This window comes from Choristoneura fumiferana, chromosome 30, assembly GCF_025370935.1.
Source record: "Choristoneura fumiferana chromosome 30, NRCan_CFum_1, whole genome shotgun sequence".
Lineage (NCBI taxonomy): Eukaryota > Metazoa > Arthropoda > Insecta > Lepidoptera > Tortricidae > Choristoneura > Choristoneura fumiferana.
Genome location: NC_133501.1, coordinates 2,718,952 through 2,737,315, shown reverse-complemented (window position 1 = coordinate 2,737,315; position 18,364 = coordinate 2,718,952). Strand labels below are relative to the sequence as shown.

General features: G+C 38.0%; 3 protein-coding genes across 3 annotated transcripts in view; 1 reads left to right on the top strand and 2 right to left on the bottom strand.

Moving 5' to 3' along the window:
- LOC141444558 (xaa-Pro aminopeptidase ApepP-like) overlaps window positions 1-8,623 on the bottom strand; it is a gene marked incomplete in the record, with an annotated part of 42,838 nt that extends 34,215 nt beyond the window's left edge. The window contains 2 exon segments of the mRNA XM_074110122.1: window positions 1,454-1,499; window positions 8,530-8,623.
- Window positions 7,500-8,147, bottom strand: asf1 (histone chaperone asf1). The gene has a single exon (XM_074110016.1). The coding sequence runs from the start codon at window positions 8,145-8,147 to the stop codon at window positions 7,500-7,502; it is 648 nt and encodes a 215-aa protein (XP_073966117.1).
- Window positions 8,624-10,051: 1,428 nt separating the features above from the next.
- LOC141444524 (uncharacterized) lies at window positions 10,052-17,880 on the top strand (the record flags this gene model as incomplete). The annotated part of the gene is given in 5 exon segments (XM_074110070.1): window positions 10,052-10,231; window positions 11,227-11,354; window positions 15,268-15,503; window positions 16,636-16,806; window positions 17,518-17,880. Coding segments are annotated over 4 exon segments (884 nt in total), but the record flags the coding sequence as incomplete, so codon positions are not given.
- Window positions 17,881-18,364: the final 484 nt, after the last annotated feature.

The following is an 18,364-nucleotide window of genomic DNA, read 5'->3' as shown; positions in this document are numbered from 1 at the left end:
TCTTAAACAATACACTATAAACACACTGACTTCACAGATCTGTCATTTGTCAACTGAGGTAGGTAAATAAATAACATAAATATGAGAGTTTATTAGCTACTGTATTTTCAACCGACTTCAAAAAAGGAGGAGGTTCTCAATTCGTCTGTATGTTTTTTTGTTTGTTACGCGATAACTCCGCCAATTGTGGGCCGAATATCAAAATTACCTTTATGGTAAGACTAATAGGATTCATAAAACTTACATGGTAATTAAATAATGGACTGAAGCACACAATCCAAACATCTTACACACTTAAATACTCATTATATGTTTAAAACACATGCAGCATATATTCTAAAATCTAAGTTTTGCTATTTTTAAATTCAAAAAAGGAGGACGTTCTATGTTCGACTATACCTATTTATTTTACAAGCAGTAAAGCACAGTGTCTCGTATTGTAGCACACAAACGCAAATTGTATATATTACTGACAGCCTCTATTCACTATTCTAATAAACATACTAGATATACTATACGTAACCGCAACACTTTGTTGTGTAACACAAATTGGTGTTTGACACTATGTAAGGCATACCTAAACCCACTTGCATTCTAATTTAAAACTTACGTAGCTCCAACAAAGTTTAGAATGAAAGTTAATTTTATTACGAGATTTTTTTTAAGGTGCGACGTTCTATTGCGGATAAGTAGTACAATCAAAGTACAATTGAGAGAGTACCTTTTACTTCCATCTTACATAAGATACAATATTCTATAATCTGGACCTTCACTTTTAGGTTTCAGCAGAACTACCTGAAGCCGTGGTGGCCTAGAAGTTTGAATTGCCTCTTACGCAGAGGATCGTGGGTTCAAAATCCGGGCTCGTAACTTTTGAGTTTTTTGAAATTCATGTGCGAAATTACATTCGAATTTTACTACGAGCTTTGCTGTGAAAAAAAAAACATCGTAAGGAAACCTGCGAAGAAATTCAATGGTGTGTGTGTGTGTAATGTTCCCAATCCGCACTGGGCCCGCGTGGGAACTACGGCCCAAGCCCTCTCACTCGGAACAGTGGCCTTAAATACTAGCCGTTTTCCGCGACTCCGTCCGCGCAGAATTCGTTTATCGCTATCCCGCGGGAACTATGCAATTTTCCGGGATAAAATCTATCCTATGACCTTCTGCGGGACTCAAACTATATGTACACCGAATTATATCTAAATACAAAATTAAAATTAAAAAAATTAGACTTATACTTATCTATTCTGTGGTTTAGACGTGATGAAGTAACAAACAAACAAACAAGAGTTACAAACTTTCGCATTTATAATATTAAGTGGGATATAGTAGGTAAGTACGAGTACACCTAATTACCAAAGCGGTTATCTTAACCACGTATCAATAAAATAAACAGCGAAATGTGTGTCAAGACAAATGTCAGTAACATACCTGCAGATTATATATTCTGTGCCTGCAGTTAAGCACAGTTAGATTAGCTTTAATATACCGGGTGGACCCTGTAACAGGAGCAAAGAAAAATAATTACCTACTACTTTAGTTCTGCAACTTTCAAAAATTTAGTAATAATATCATAATTATGTTTATTCCAAACAAATTAAATGGTATTTTCAATGTACGGCATCCAATAGCCTAAATGACATCGCCTGTCACGTAACAAAATGACGGATTTCGCAATACATTGCTTGTCCAATTAAACTTTAAACTATAATAAAAGTCATAATACAACTTATTTTCAAAAGTAAGCTGTGCGCTGCTGTAAGCTGTGGTTTAATTCTTTGCTCCTGTTACAGGGCCCACCTTGTATAAGTAGATATGTCTATCTTTTATCTGTTTAACTTATAAAAATTGTCTGTCCTGACTGATTCATCATCGCCCAGCCGAAACTACTGGAGCCGGAAACTTGAAATTTGGCAAAACATATTTCTTGAGGGTTATTGAGATTTAAAATTGGGTAGAAATATTTCTTGACGGTCATGGAGATTTCAAGTTTGGCAGACATTACTTGAGGGTCTTAGTTTTAAAATTTGGTAGACATATTACTTGAAGCTCATGAAGATTTAAAATTTGGCAGACATATTTCTTGAGGGTCATAGACATCCGCGCTAAGGGATTTTTCGAAATTCGACTCGAGCGGATTGAACAGGGGTTTAAAGCTAGTATCTATCCAGTGTTGGGCGTTAATCATTAATTTTCAATCAAATTATTAATTGATTAAAAAGTAATTGCACTTTTTAATTTTAACCCGGAAAACGAGTTAAATCTGACTTTGTGAATAATTATTAGGTGTACACTATAAATTTCCAAGACAATTTTTCGTCGTAGACTTGTCGTTTAAAAATGGTCAGAGTTAAAGGTTAAAATAAAATAACGTTTGAAAGTACTAAATCAGTTATAATTTACACTTTAAATTAGTTCATACATAACTACAGACTGTTTCGGTTTCTTTAAAAAAAATACAATCACAGCATCATGGTTTCATAATTTAAAAAAAGGAATTCTAGTTAAAAAGGTACAATTTATATTGACTTTAGTTTAACTAATAGTTACTTATGTTCCATTTATTCTCAAATGCATATATTGCATGTTGAATTGCCTAGTCTAGTTAAATGACAAAAGTACTAAATCAGTTATAATTTACACTTTAAATTAGTTCATACATAACTACAGACTGTTTCGGTTTCTTTAAAAAAAATACAATCACAGCATCATGGTTTTATAATTTAAAAAAAGGAATTCTAGTTTAAAACGTACAATTTATATTCACGTTAGTTTAACTAATAGTTACTTATGTTCCATTTATTCTCAAATGCATATATTGCATGTTGAATAGCCTAGTCTAGTTAAATGACAAACACATAAACATATTCGTACTAAATTGCCAATGCTAGAAATGATATAAAAAGGAACTAAATAACAAGACAACCCTCCACTCTCAAATTGTACCATTTGTCTACCCCGATTTTTGTCTTCTCTTTGTAAACTCACCATAATTATTTCAAAAGAATATTGTATTATACATATCCAAACTGAATTTAAAAATTACTAACTGTAAGAAAATCTTGTATTCAAGGTTTATTTACACATAACTTTATTTTTATTAAAACTACAAATTTATTTATTCTAAATAGTTCTTTTTGGATTTCGAGTGAAGGTTCATTCGAAAATTTAAAAATTGTCTGTTTTGGCCTTTTGATATTTCGTTTATACTTAATTCATTATTGTCACAAAACTTTTTTGTCTTGAATGCAAAGAAATGTCGCCAAACTAGTTGAACTGCGGCCGAGACGAGGCGTAGTATTAGCAGTAAGTAAGGTAAGTACAGTCAAATGTAAAAATATGACTTATTCAAAGTTTCAAATGTATGTACCACAGACTCTTATTCCGACGCAATAAGGCCGTACTAACATATTTTTGAGTGGTTCGAATAGATACTTATTTTTGCACTTGACTGTACGTGAATGTATCGAGCCACAGCACTGCCACGGGACACGCATCTAGTGTTACAAGTCCTTAGGTAAAGAGTATAAAAATAAAATTATAATTACAATTTAGGCCCTACGCTGGCTGCCGCTTGCGCTGCGCGGGTGGCCGCCTGTTGAACAACAGTACGAGCAGCGCTAACTGCGCGCGCGCGCGTCGCGTGCATACGATGTTACCTGCACCAAGACAACCAGTGCACCCAAGACAGCTAGCGTAAGCCCTTAGGGTTACTATTTATTAGACATGGGTAATCTCCTGGCTCTGATTCAATAAATCCAGCTCCTGAGCATGCCCTATACAACGAATTCGAACTTCGTCTCTTGCCGTCCCTCTGGCGCTTATTATTTAACACGAGAGTGAGAGGGACGGTAAGATACGAACTTCGATTTTCGAATTTCGTAACAGCCCCCCAGGACAGCATGATACAAAGTTCGAGCAAGTAATCGCTGATCGCGAGCCGCTCGATCCAATAGGTTGGTTGGAGTTAGTAACTCCTCGACGTCGGTATGATTTGAAAGGACCAATAAGAGATTTGGATCCTCTTGAATCTCAGATACGGATTTAGCCATCTCTATCCTTTGAGAAGTTCTTATGCGACACTGTAGAACTGAGCTGCAGTCAGCATTTGCCGAACTTGTCAAAAAACGGCGACAGGGTTCTACCGAATCATCATCATCATCATCATCAGCCTGAAGACGTCCACTGCTGGACAAAGGCCTCCCCCTTAGAACGCCACAATGAACGACAACTTGCCACTTGCATCCACCGGTTTCCCGCTACTCTCACGATGTCGTCAGTCCACCTGGTGGGAGGCCTGCCAACGCTTCGTCTACCGAATGTCACATACGAACTTGTTGAGGTATAGTTACTATGTCAAGTGCAAATAAGGGCTTAGATTACATTATTACACAATACTGGCACAGCCAGGTTAGCATAGACAAGATCATTACATTGTCTATTTCACACAAAGTTGTTTTAGGCCGTTGTCACACTGCTGCAAAATCCCGCCGCATAAGAATGGAGATGCGGAGTCAGAGCCTTATACATACTATGAAGTGCAAAATTGGTACTTCGGATCATGCCACCCCGCTGACGCTTCTATTATTTAATACGAGAGTGAAAGAGACGGTGCAACACGAACCTCGATTTTCGAATTTCGTAGTAGCCCCTAAGGTTTATCATGCAGTTTTTTTAAATCAAGACTACAGTCAAAAGTAATAAACCGCAGCACACTGCTGTGGGATGCGACGACAGTGTGATAACCGCCTTACAGTATGCCAGAATAGATTACAATTTTATTGGCAGCTATTTAAGATTAAAAATGTTATAGCAACTGTTAAATAAACAAAACAAGACAAGAAGCTACTAGGAAAAATAGAAGCAGTAATGCAGCAAATATTATAATACAAAACATAATTTATGTATACTGCAACTAGAACACATTGAGAACACCAGAAATGAAACACATTTACACGAACATGGGTTCTCGTCAATATGCGAGACGCGCTTTATTATATACACTAACCTGAGCACTAGTATATGGGTGAATCAACTTTTAAGGTACTTTTCCACACGCTAATACAAGCTTACTAGAAAATGTGAGATTGATAATGGTTTACAAATTTTAACCTTTTCGACGCCAACAACTCATATATGCGCACCGCAGGTTCCACGCCAACGACCTACAAAAGCAAACTTCGTTCAATTGTGTTAAGGTTCAATTTTAGGCATTGCAATATAGAAGCCTGGCGTATGGGTGATGTCCTTTATATTTGGCGTGGCAGCGAAAAGGTTAAATTAGATCATCAAATATTTCGATTTCACTATTTATAATCATAAAAGAACTCATTTTTTTTTAAAAAACATGGCAACTCAGTAGGCTATGCATATTTTTAATACAAAACCAACCCTGGCTTGTACCTGATATTATTATACATACATGTTTGTGTAAATTACAGTACAATTTTTAAAATTTTTAACTAGAAAGTAAGCTTCACTGTCTGAATTATTAAACATTGAACACATAGAGAAAATGACATGATGAAAATGAGTACCTTAAAAGTTGATTCACCCATGTGTGAAATTTCCCAATGTATTCTTAAGACAGTTACTATTTTAACAGTTGTTGTTTATCATTCCTTTACGGTCATTATCATCAAGACAGAGTAATAATTTCCTAACTTTGACTTTACTTGGAGCATTACTATTAAATTAAGACTGTATTAACATGTTGTTACAAAAATAAAACTCGAAAATACACATTCCATCCTGATCTTGTCATGCATTAAGGCCTATTCAAATCTAAACAGTATAGATCTGCTACCATCTAGTTCAGAGATATAACACAAAAAATAGGTATTCTGCCTTTTTCATTTCCCAACTCACAATTTTCTCCAAAACCAAAAAGAATCTCAGTGTATTTTCTTATGGTTTAATAAACACAGGTTAGGTTAGGTTGGTTTTATGAATTCTGAAAAAAAACATTGTTTCATAGAAAATTGCGAGTTGGGAAATTAAACAGTTTGGCAAATGATATATTTGGGAATCATGAGTTGTGAACCCAAAAATATTATATTTCAGTCAATCCTTACAAATGTTGGTTAGCCATTTTTAGCAAAATATATGGCAACCCTAGTTGTGAAATGTTATTGTAGATATTTCCTTCAGCCCATCAATGGCTGTATGGGACAGAATTTTTCGTGTTTTATAGAATGTAGTTTACAGTATTAATCAATTAAATTTAACTTTCCCTTCACACCCTAGCAAATATTGCTGTGATTTGATCAGCATGTTATACTCGATTCAATAAAATTTTTAGGAAAAATATAGCTCCATCGAAACTATTGATCGATGAAATGTTATACTCATACCTTTTACTATTTCTACTGGCACTGCTTAGATTTGAATAAGCCTATAAAAGTTATTTTTTTGCTTTCAATTGGACGTCACAGAATCATTAGTTGAGATTCTGGTCTCACAACACACTAAACAGTCATTTTCTTCAACATTGAGTTGATTTGTCGCCATTTCATCAATTATACTAGAATTTGGTAATCTGAAACAGAAATTCTAGTTTAGAGAACATGATGCTCAAAAAAGCAAAAATATAATGCAAAAAAAAAAACAAAATCCATCCACAACTTAATCTGTCATCTCCCAGGATAACAGGATCAAAGGAATTTGGGCACAAATTTGTGCCTCTGGGAGAGGACAGGTTAATTGATAATTGGTCAAAAGATGTCAATTTAGAGCTCAACCTTAGCGGCCTTCTTATGAAGTGTATAATTTAACCTAATATTGATATAAAATGAATAATTCAGCTAGTGTTATACGAAATGCTTAGATGGGTGTTTAGAATTTGTATAATAATAATATGAAGCCCTAGTCCTAGAATATTTATGTTGCCATGCCCTTGCAGGGCGTCACATGTGTACTACTTAATTATTTATTATCTATATTCATAATTCGTCAGTTGAGGCTAAGCAAAATTTTTTCGAAAATTTTGAAATATAACTCAAACAAGAGAAAAATTCACTTATTCCAAACATGTACACAACTCAATTTATCAAAAAATGTTGCATAAGTGAATTTAGCCTTTCAACCATCAATAAAGACTATATGACAATTAAATTAGCATGTTGTACTCAATACCTATGCCTAATGCAAAAATGACCCGGTAATAGTACCTACTAACTCAACAGTTGCATAGTAGTGTGAATATTTTTGGCAGGCAACCAGAGATGAGACCACAGATGAATCGAAGCAGCATGATTTAAGCAGGCCAATAGATGCAACACCACACATTTAGTGTCAATGGCTGACGGATAATGCACATCCTAAACAACTGGAGCTAAAAACTTGAAATTTGGCACGCATTATTCCTTGGGAGATCATAATAATATGAGGTGCACTAAGGGATTTTGCGATATTCCCATAGGATACAGACCGAGCCAATTTTTACTCTTCTACGAGTGAAACAATGAGAAAAAGCTAGTTATATACATATAAAACTCACCTCAGCACTCCATAGGCGCTATTGAATTTGAATTATCCCCATACCCGCTCAAACTGCCTTGGAACTCTATCCCACTGATCTGACTGTCCGCATTGAAAGATGCTCCATAAGAATCATTGCTTGGTGCTGTCATTTCCAAATTGCCATCACCAGAGTCCAAGGCAGCTGCTGCATCAGGTTCCGCCCAGTTAATCTTAAACCTGGTCACTCTAGGCTCAGAAGCCAGGATATTCCGTACTACTTTGTCAAATTGGGGCTTCGCGGGGGGATTTTCACGTAATTCCGGTTCACTTTCAGCGTATTCATTGTTTATGAAATATCCGACTCGAACGAATTCTTGACCTCTGTACGAACACGTTAGTAGCACCACCGTGACGCCTAAAGCGTCGTTTTCTGGTATACGGGTCACGTCGGGAGGTGGCGCTTGGAATACAAACATGTGTCGTCCCTCCGGAATCGGACCGACGTGAATAGTGTCCAGAACCTGATCATGTTCCTCCGTCTCTGCTGATCCCACGTAAATCATCTTCCATTCTAAATCTTCTTTTAAATCCTCTATGCATTCAAAGGTTAATTCGAATTGGAACGGATTGAGAAAAGGACTCGGGTTGTCGAAAACAACGACATTGGTTATGTGCACTTTCGCCATTTTTCGGTGAGCGCCGGCAAGTATTTTACCTTATTGGATCTCAAATATCACTTGAATGCTCGTATCGAGCGGTTGAACACGATTACGCAGCGATTTAATGGTAAATACCTCGGAAACCAACGGAAAATTGTGACAACGGTGAAAATATGACAATAATTTTGGCGGTTCGAAAGGTCACGTGACCAAAATAAGTCGCGACAACAGCACTGTCAACTGTCGGCGGCGAAATGGGGAACTAAAATAAAAAAATAAATACTTTGACAGATATGACGACTTACAAAACATTAGAGATATATTCAGTTGAAAAACATGAACCGCAACTTATTACTGCAACGACCAAAGTTTCAAACAACAAGACCTTGATTTAATTTAAATAACTTACGTTTATCCGGTTTTTCTTTTATTATTTTCTCAGGTTTTCCACAATTTGTACCACAATCGCGAAATGTCAACTTTGCATTGAAAGTGTCAAGATTAGTGTTGTGCGATCGTGATACTATCGTAGCCTTGAAAATCATATCGAAACTCAATCAACCCTTGGCGATACTATCAATCGATGAAAATAAGTAATACTATGCTAAAGATCTATAGTATCGATAGTTCTGCTCTGTTGATAGTCGAACATTAGCAAAACTATCGATACTACTGAAACGCGTCGATTGATCATAGATACTATCGACTTTTTTGACGTAATACTATAGATACTAACGAAGATGGTATAGCCTATAGCATTACAGCATGTCGATATTTTCGATAGCGCGATAGTTCTATCGAAAATATTAACAAGCAGGGCTACTACGAAACTCGAAACTCGAACCATCCCTCTCACTCTCGTATTAAACAGTATAAGTGCCAGACGAAACTAAAAACTCGAAGTTCGTGTCGTGCGGTCCCACGACACGAACTTCGAGTTTCTAGTTTCGTAGTAGCCCTGAAGGTCTGGCCCTACACTACACTACGAAGTGCAAAATTTGAACTTCGTAGTTTACCATCCCGCTGACGCTTATATTATTTAATACGAGAGTGAAAGGGACTTTTCGATACGAACATCGATTTTCGGATTTCGTAGTAGCCCTCCAGGTCAAGTCAACGACTGTTTCTCAAGGTCAACTATCGATAGCGAAAATATCGCTATTGCAACAACACTGGTCAAGATTATCATAACCATAAACAATTTCGCAGTAATAAAAAAAAAGTCGCCTTGCTCCGTTTGTCCCGACCGAACGGTCCGATGCAAGTCCGATGCGGTTAACGAAAGTGAAGTGAGTGCAGAATATTAACTTCTTGAAGTCGATAAGATTTAAAAAGAGCCGATAAGGGATTCGGATTCATCCGCCTGAGAATCTAACTTTATGAATCTTCAGATGGATTCCATCACTAGTCCTATACTTTTTTTTAGATTATATTCTCTTTGGTAATTGGTCCAAAGGTCCTAAGGTGGGGCCACATGCAGTTGCTCGACGCTCGTTTTTAACGTCAAATCTGGTCACGTGACATTTAGCGATAAAGCTGAAAATTTTGAGCTTTATCGCTGGAAAATAAACCACTTAAATTTCGGCAAAAACAGTGTTTTTTTTTTATTCACTCCAATTTCTTTTATTTGGACCACTGCCAAGATTGCTACTAAATGAGATTAATTAATAATTTTCCAAGACCAAGACCATGCCTACTTCCTACAAGAAGCCATCTTGTCGCTGCTGCTCGACGCGGCGACTTGGCGCTGCTTTTTTGAGTCGCGTGAAATTCAAAATCACCTTTAAAATGGGGTCACGTGACCAGATTTATCGCTGCAAACGAGCGGCTAGCGACTGCATGTGGGGGCACCCTTTCATCAAGGTCATTTTGTATTTAGTATATGGCAACAATTTTACAGAAACGTCATTAATAATAAATATGGCGTTGATGCTTTGTGTACTGCTTGCTGTCAAACTCGAGTGCAATAATTGAAATAGAAACCGTAATTAATTTTGTAATGATAATAAATTTAATACGTCCGTGACGATATCAGTGCAATATGAAGGTCAAACGCCGATAGTGCAACGTGCACCGACTAAAGAAAGTCGTTTTAATTGACAAAAGATCAGGTAAAGTTTCCTCAACTTGATTTCACTTATCCGGTAAATAATTGCTATTGTTATGCAAACAGATGTTGTTAAATAGTTAATTTGGCATGCACCTCTTACACAATATCCAGTTCGTTGCAGTTAGAGCATGAATTTCTAGAACATTAGCATATGCTTTCATGCACTGTCGTATGTTTAAATTTCGTGTCTAAATAAGGACGTTGCTGGCATAGTTTTCGATTGAGTCACCAAGTGATGTCCCCGCGTTAATTAATTCAGGCGTTACTTGGAATTGTATCAAGTGTCGTCTCAAGTACGATAAAAACATCTATAGATGGCACATAATGACCAGTGACCACTTGTGGTCAGTCTAAACTGCATACCCAAGTTCTACTGATTTCGTTTCCAGATACTTGCTATAAATTTCACGTTTTATCATACTTTTATCAGTCTAAAAGCAATTAAAACTGTATTAATTGCTTAGAATATTAAAAGCAGTATAATTTATTATGATCCATTTGAAGAAGAAGCATATTGAGTCTTTCAATGAGGCTGGCATAATCACACAGGTGCACTTAAGCCTCAAAAAAAAATAGAAAAAAAAAGAATTTACTTCTTCTTCTTCTACTTTTACATCAGTACATACACATACAGCACATGAAAAATTATTTTAAAACTGTAAGTTGGTCACTAAAGTGAAGCAAGTTCAGGGGCTGGCTTAAAATGGGCCCTGAGGTAGCCCCGGGGGCACTGATGATACATAGGTGGTTGCCAAGCAAATGGCAAAATTAAAAAAGTTTTTTTTATAAACAAAATATGTATTAAGAGGTACCAAATAAGTGATTCGAAATTTGGTAAATCAGAAGTAGTTAGTTACGTACCACTGTTGCTCGCGGGGTGTCCCAACTAGATAAATATTTTACTTACAGCTTTGCCGCATTTTAGTACAATGGCAGTGAAAATAGAACTTGATGATGCTGTTTATCGACTTTATAGATAATTGACAACATTTTTAGATCATCCATGAGTGATGATGTCTGCACGTGAGGAGGGGCCAGTATACTACAGGGAGATACAGAAGAATGCATACCTCAAGAGGATACCAAATGAGGCCAGCGGAAAGCTCCGTCCACTTGGCCATAAGGTAATATTACCACTTTTATACATGTTTCAGAAAAACAGCATGTTTTTATTGATTTCTGTTAAATTCTGCAGATGGCTCAATTTATTGATAGAAACTACCAGGTAATTTTCTTGCACGAATTTCCTTTATACTGATTTACTGTACATAATTAATTATCTTAATTCTGGATTAGCTTTTACAATACACAATACAATACAATAACTCTTTATTGCACACCAATACAGTAAACAGTACAGAGAAAACAAGTATATACATAGAGATTTCTAAGGTAAGCAATAGGCGGCCTTATCGCTTCAGAGCGATCTCTTCCAGGCAACCTTTACAATGGACAGAAATAAGGAATACATTTTAGCAGGTGGTGCAATTTACAGTAGATCAGAGCTGTATCAAGAATACATAAAACTTCAAATACAATACACATACACAACAAATCTAAACAGATAGATAGGTAGATGGATACCATAACAAACACATAAATAAGCTAACTATAACATTTTACGCAAGATGACAGGTAGTGCTCCCTAAGCATAGGCCTAAAGATAGGCAAGGACTTTTGCGCCCCTCAAGTCTATCGGTAGGAGTTCCACAACCGAGTGGCCTGGACAGTGTAAGAATAAACATAGAATTTAGAGTTTGAAAGTGGGACAGTAAGGAGGAAGTTCTGAGAGCAACGAACAGAAGTAGTAACATAGCTAAATCGCTCTTTGAGGTAGCAAGGAGTTGCAGGGTTAAAGAGAATGCCGTAGAGAGATGGAAATGTGAGAGTTTCGGCGAAAGCGGATGGGGAGCCACCTGAGCTGTGATCGGAAATTAGAAAACATGATCATATTTACGTAGGCCAAATATGAACCGAATGCACAGATTTTTGAATTCGCTCAAGTTTATTCAAGTGCTCTTCTAAAAGATCGGGATAACAAATGTCAGCATAATCGAAAATAGGGTGCAGTAAAGTCTGTGCAAGCGCAACCTTGGTAGCAAATGGAAGGAAATTCTGAAGGCGTCTTAGGGATCCATCGCAGCAAACACCTTCCTGCTAATCTCACATACATATGGAGTCCATGACAGGATGCGGTCAAATAACACCCAGATTTTTTACCTGATCGGCAAATGGTATCAGAACTCCGTCGAAAAATACAGATGGCAAAGATACAAAGTCAACCCTTGGGATAAGTTTCGAGCTGCCAACAATAATGACTTGGGTCTTTGTCGGGTTAACCTTTAGGCCATATCGTTGGCTCCACCTTAAAATCTTTGTCAAATCCAGGTTAATGGATTCGATAACCGACGGAAGGTCAGCAAGCATGCCTTGGGAATAAATTTGTAGGTCATCAGCATAAAGGTGATACGAAGAATGAAGATTATGAGAAATAGAATCTATGAAGATAGAGAAAAGTAATGGAGATAACACTCCACCTTGAGGTACACCAGCGAGCGTGTTGCACCATGAAGATCGTGAATCATCCACCTTTATTCTTTGCCGACGACCACTAAATAACTACGAAACCATTCAATAACCGCAGGAGATATGTTAAGAGAACGTAAAATACCAAGCATAATGTCGAAGTCAACCATGTTGAACGCATTGCTGAAATCTAATAGGGTTAAAACCGTAAGTTTCCTGTTATCCATGCCTATTCGGATGTCATCAGTGATCTTCGCAAGCGCGGTTGCCGTACTATGACCGGGACGGAAGCCTGATTGGAATGGATTGAGAAGATCGTTTCTGGTTAGGTATGATGTCAACTGCTGGTGTACAAGACGTTCTAAAACCTTGGAAAGAAAAGGAAGAATGGAAATTGCCGGTAGTCAGAAAAGGATGCTGGACTAGATTTTTTGCTAAAGGAACAATTTCAGCGTCTTTCCACGCTGAAGGGAAAATATTGGATGAAATAGAATTGTTTAATATAATAGTGATGACTGGGACGAGTATATCAAGGATAGGAGATCATAGCACGGCTTACACTGTCGACGCCAACAGCGTTAGAAGCGATGGATAATACGTTCTTCCTAACATCACTGTCGGTAAATTGATTGAAACAAAAGGAAGAAGTATCAGGAGTTGATAGTGTAGAAAGTAGAAAGTGTCGTGTCTTTTCAGGACCATGAAAATAGCCGAAGACGAGAAATGTTGGTTAGCTGATCAATATTGATATCAACTGGAACAGTTTTTGCCGAGATTTACCAACTCCTAATGATTTTAAAAATTTCCAAACTTTGGCAGAGTCCCGTTTTTAACTGCGTTATGAATATGGCGTCTTTGAGCGTCTCGACAGATGGTGCTGCAACGATTTCGCAAAGCACGATACCTGTCCCTGTTCCTATCCGAAGGGTCAGCCTTGTACTTAGATCTAGCCAGATTTTTCTTTCTAATCAGCGTTTTGATGTCATCGGTGAGCCAGGGAGCAGGAAGATGTTTAACCTTAATAGGTTTGACTGGAGCATGCACGTCGTAAAGCTTGGTGAGAAGAGAGTTAAAAATATCAATTTGTTTATCAACCGTGCTAGCTTCAGAGACAGACCCCCAATCAACCTTCATTGCATCCTTACGAAGCAAATCAGTGTTCATACGACCAAAGCTGCGCTGCAGGATCACTTTATGTTTAACCTTAGGGGACGAATTTTGTAAGAAAGGTAAATTAGATCATGGTAGGAGAAAGCATCAGCAGAACACTGGCCCGACTCAGCAACATGACCAGGGAAGAGGTCAGAGCTATGTCTAGAAGAGAGGGAGAACAGTTCGGGAAATGATGAGTTGCATTAGAGGGAATTATACTAAGATTGCAAGCCTCGACGACCGACTTAAGGGACTTAGAGCGAGAATCATTTTTAAGGAGGCACGTGTTAAAGTCACCCATTAAAATATGATGCTTAACGACGGTGAAATATCTTCAAGGAGCTTTTCAAGAGATGCAAGTAATTTACATGGATAGAAGGGGAATAGAAAACTCCAAGAAGTACCTTTTCGTGAGACAAAGTTACATCGAGAAAAAGATATTCGGGGGCGTCGGAGGAAGATGACTGAGGTGACATGCTGACTATAGAGTAGGGAAAGCAAGAACGAAGATAGATAGCAACTCCTCCACCACCCCTACCAGAGCGATCATTGCGGATGAGACTGAAGCCAGGTATAGAATATGAGGTAGATGGAAGGCACGGCTTAAGCCAGGACTCAGAAACAAGTATAGCATGGAGGTTCTTTACATTAAAGCTTAATAACATATCGTTAAAATGGGCTGGGATACTTTGAGCGTTAAAATGAACTAAATTGAAATTATTCGGGGCGTCGCGTTTACTTAGGCCACTAGTGTCTTTAAAGATTTAACTTCATTTGAGCTGTTGAATGTTCTGTTAAAGTTAACAGAAATCAAAAATAACTGTAGTACATTACAAATTTAAAGCGAAAAATGTTGTTAACTCTGTTTTTACAGCAGACGAAAAAACTTACTATGGCCAACCTTTCACATGTATTTCTCAATGTCATTCTAAAACATGATACAAGTTTTATGGTCTTGAGTGACTATTAACAGTCCATACTTTGAAAGTTTGTACTAAGAGCAATGCATCGGACTAAATATATACTTCTTCAATGTTAATTTTTTCGCCTGCCATAGAAACAGTATAGTAAGCTCAGTCATGTCATACAACCAGTCAGCATGGATTATAACCCTTATTTCTTGTCCACAATAGTAGGAGCTGTCATTTAATGTTTCAGCAAGTTGATTTCTGTCGAGCAGAAAGTTGAAATTAAATGCATGGAATTTATTATTTTTGTAAATTTTGGCTTTACTTTTTGTATCACTATATTCGTGCGAAACCAGCAGCAGCAGCATATGTGAGCAGGCAGTTAGGATAATTAATTAGCTGTACACTTTAAATAAAATCATCTACATACATAATAATCTGTTACTTCCAGAAGCCGCCCCTCAAACCAATGTGGACGCTCTTCTGCGTCCACAACGGACGCACGCCCTTCCTCGAACAATACCCCGCACCGGAGGCCCCAGCGACGCTCGCGCACAAACCCGCGTGGCGCGCCTGTCTCAAGACAGCCCGACACGTCACCGCCAGCGTGAAGCCCTATACCGGTGAAGAGTATGATTTCCTGGTGGACACTGATCAGGGACCAGTCAGGATGCTGGCACCAGACTGGTAAATAAGTTAACATTTCGTCGTTTATACTGCAATGCCGTTTAACCTACAAAAGTAGCAAATTTGAGATTTCGCGGCTGGTATTACATAAACAAAAAGATTATTATTATTTAATTTTAATAATAAAATCATTTAATTCAGATTACAAAGAATCCATAGTTTTGTTAGCATACATTGTCATCCTATAACTATGTTAGTAATGAATTTAAATAATAATTTATGATAATATTTGTTTAAAATTAAATACCAGAAATAATAACTAGAATAATTCATTGAATAAATTTAAATTTAAATAAATCATTGGCGACTGCTACCAGAGCGCATTATATGTGAGTCATACCTATCAGCAACTGACCTCAGGATGGTGTTGGGAATGCTCTCCTGCAAAATTTGTCTAGTCAGATAAATTATTATTATTATTTATTTATTCAAGAACAATATACATTGTGTTTGAAATCATAATGGGTACTGGACAAAAATAAATAATAATAATAATAAATGTCATTAGCCATTGTTGGTTTCGCGGTATAGCAGTATCATCGACTATTTTTCTCCTGCATACACTCCTTAGGTCAATATAGTAGAGTGGCTGAACCAGAGTAGTATGAAAGGATAAGACAAGATTTCGACCAAATGCTGCCCAGAAATGAAAATGCCTTTAACGAGTTCCTTCCGTCACTTGATGGCGATGATGACGATTAGTACTCTGCTGTTAATACTTTGAATTAAACAAACAAATTACTTAGTTGTCATCAAAATGTTTTTTTTTTCATGCTTCTGGGATTGATCTTAAAGTGCTTTAGTATCACCTAGAAGTCATGAAAAAAAGGGGGAAGTCCTATACTGGTGAAGAGTGTAGTTTGCCGGCTAGGATGCTGACACCAGACTGGTAAATAATTTAAAATTTGCCTCTTGTGTATACCCCTTAGGTCAATATAGTAGAGTGGTTCAACTAGAGTGGTATGAATGACAAAACTCGCCTGATCCTGATCTCACGTAGGGGACAATTAATGGATGTCCTCTCTAGAGACTAAATTTTCGAGTGGTAAATTGTCAAAGAGAATGTAATTACTACGTGTAAACGATAGTAGAGCTGCTGTACTAGTGTTGAAGCAGAATACTCTTTTTCCAGGGACTCCATGCAGGACTGGGTGTCGACGCTTCGGAGCAAACTGCACGAGCTAAAGATCCTCTCTAAAGGGGAGAATGTCTACATGGCGCCCCCGGCTGCGCCCGCGCCGCGCGCTGGCACGAGGGACCCCACGTCGCCCCTGCCGCCCACTCCTCCTGTACCGCCTGACAGGTGAGCGTAATAACCCAGCTGGCAAGAGGGTTATGTTTTTAGAGCTTATGTATGTATATGGGTATGTATTTATGTCCATTTCTTTGGTCCTCGCTGCAGCCTAAACGGCTGGACGGATTTTACCAAATGAGGTGTCATTAAACCACACCTCATTTGGTAAAATCCGTCCAGCCATTCTAATGCCAATCTAATGAGATTTGTAAATTGTCTTGTTAATAGGAAGTGGGCAAATAAAAAAAAAACGGCACCATAACATAAGGGTCTACGAACACCTATTGAAGCGGAATCGGTTTTCGCCAATAAAAAAAAAAAAACTTGACTGCCTTGAAAAGAAAAACAAGTCTAGTAGACTAGAAACTGTTAGTAACTTAGACCTTCAACAGTCGGGGCCCATTACCGACCCATTACGACCCATAATCATTATATCGGAAACGGAAATCATAGAGTACCACCATTCTGTGCTAGTCACATATGCCCCCGCCAAGTTGAGCAAAACAAAGGCACGGCCATACCATACTTTTGTCAAAGCCATTCAGGCTATTTTCAACCTCCTGTAATTTTGTGCTGGCTTATGCTAGAACCCTGAATTTTCAGTTACTTATTGGACCTAATAGGACTTATTATTTTTACAGTGACTGACATTTAAACCTGTCACTTTAGTATCTCGGTTAATGAAACAGACTTTATCTCCATGACTCATCTCTATTACAGAGTACCAGGCATAGAGCTGGCAATCCCATCAAGAGCAATTGAATCCCAACCAGAACCACATCCAACATCCACCACAACCACATCGGACATAACCCTCGAGCCCTTTGTACCTGAACCAGAACCCGTAGACATCTCCAACTGGGAAGACCCTGCCACCTCCACCCCTAGCACCAGTCAAGACATACCAAAGACAACAAAGATCTGCGGTCAGAACATATGCTTTGATGATTCGGTATTAAGGAGAAATGCAACGGACAGTGATGAAGAGTTTTTCAATGAAATTGATAGAATTAGTGAAGAAGTGGAAGCAGGAGAGGCTGAAGTGGTTGAGGAGCATAAGCAGAGGGTGGTTGTTGAGGCCACGGCGGAGGCGTCTCCGAGGTAATTCATCCCATGGCTAAACACAGGCATCTCATAATGATTTGAAACATTTTAAACTCCTAGTATTTATAGAATCAGGGGTTACCTTGCGGAGGTCCATAAATGATCTACAAACTGTTACTTTGTTCACCCGCGACCTTTATGGTAGCTACGACTACGCAATAAATGTATGTTCATGCAGCTCCTCCGCTTCCTTACTGTAAGAATGCATAAGTCACACAAACTCAGCTATCACCGCCACCGTGCTACACAGACAAGTTTCGAACTCAACTAGAGTTCATCATCAGACCAACACAACCATTCACCATGCTACCAGAGAGTCGAGTGGAGGCGGAAGGCGGAGGAGCTGCATAAACACACATTTGTTGCATTGGCGTAGCTATTGTAAGGTCGCGGATAAGCAAATTTAAGCTCATTGTCCCAGTATTGCTATTTGATGTTATTAGAGATTACAGAAAAACCACGT

Coding starts and splice junctions, on each gene's coding strand:
- asf1 (XM_074110016.1), bottom strand. CDS start 8,147: ATGGCGAAAGTGCACATAACCAATGTCGTTGTTTTCGACAACCCGAGT.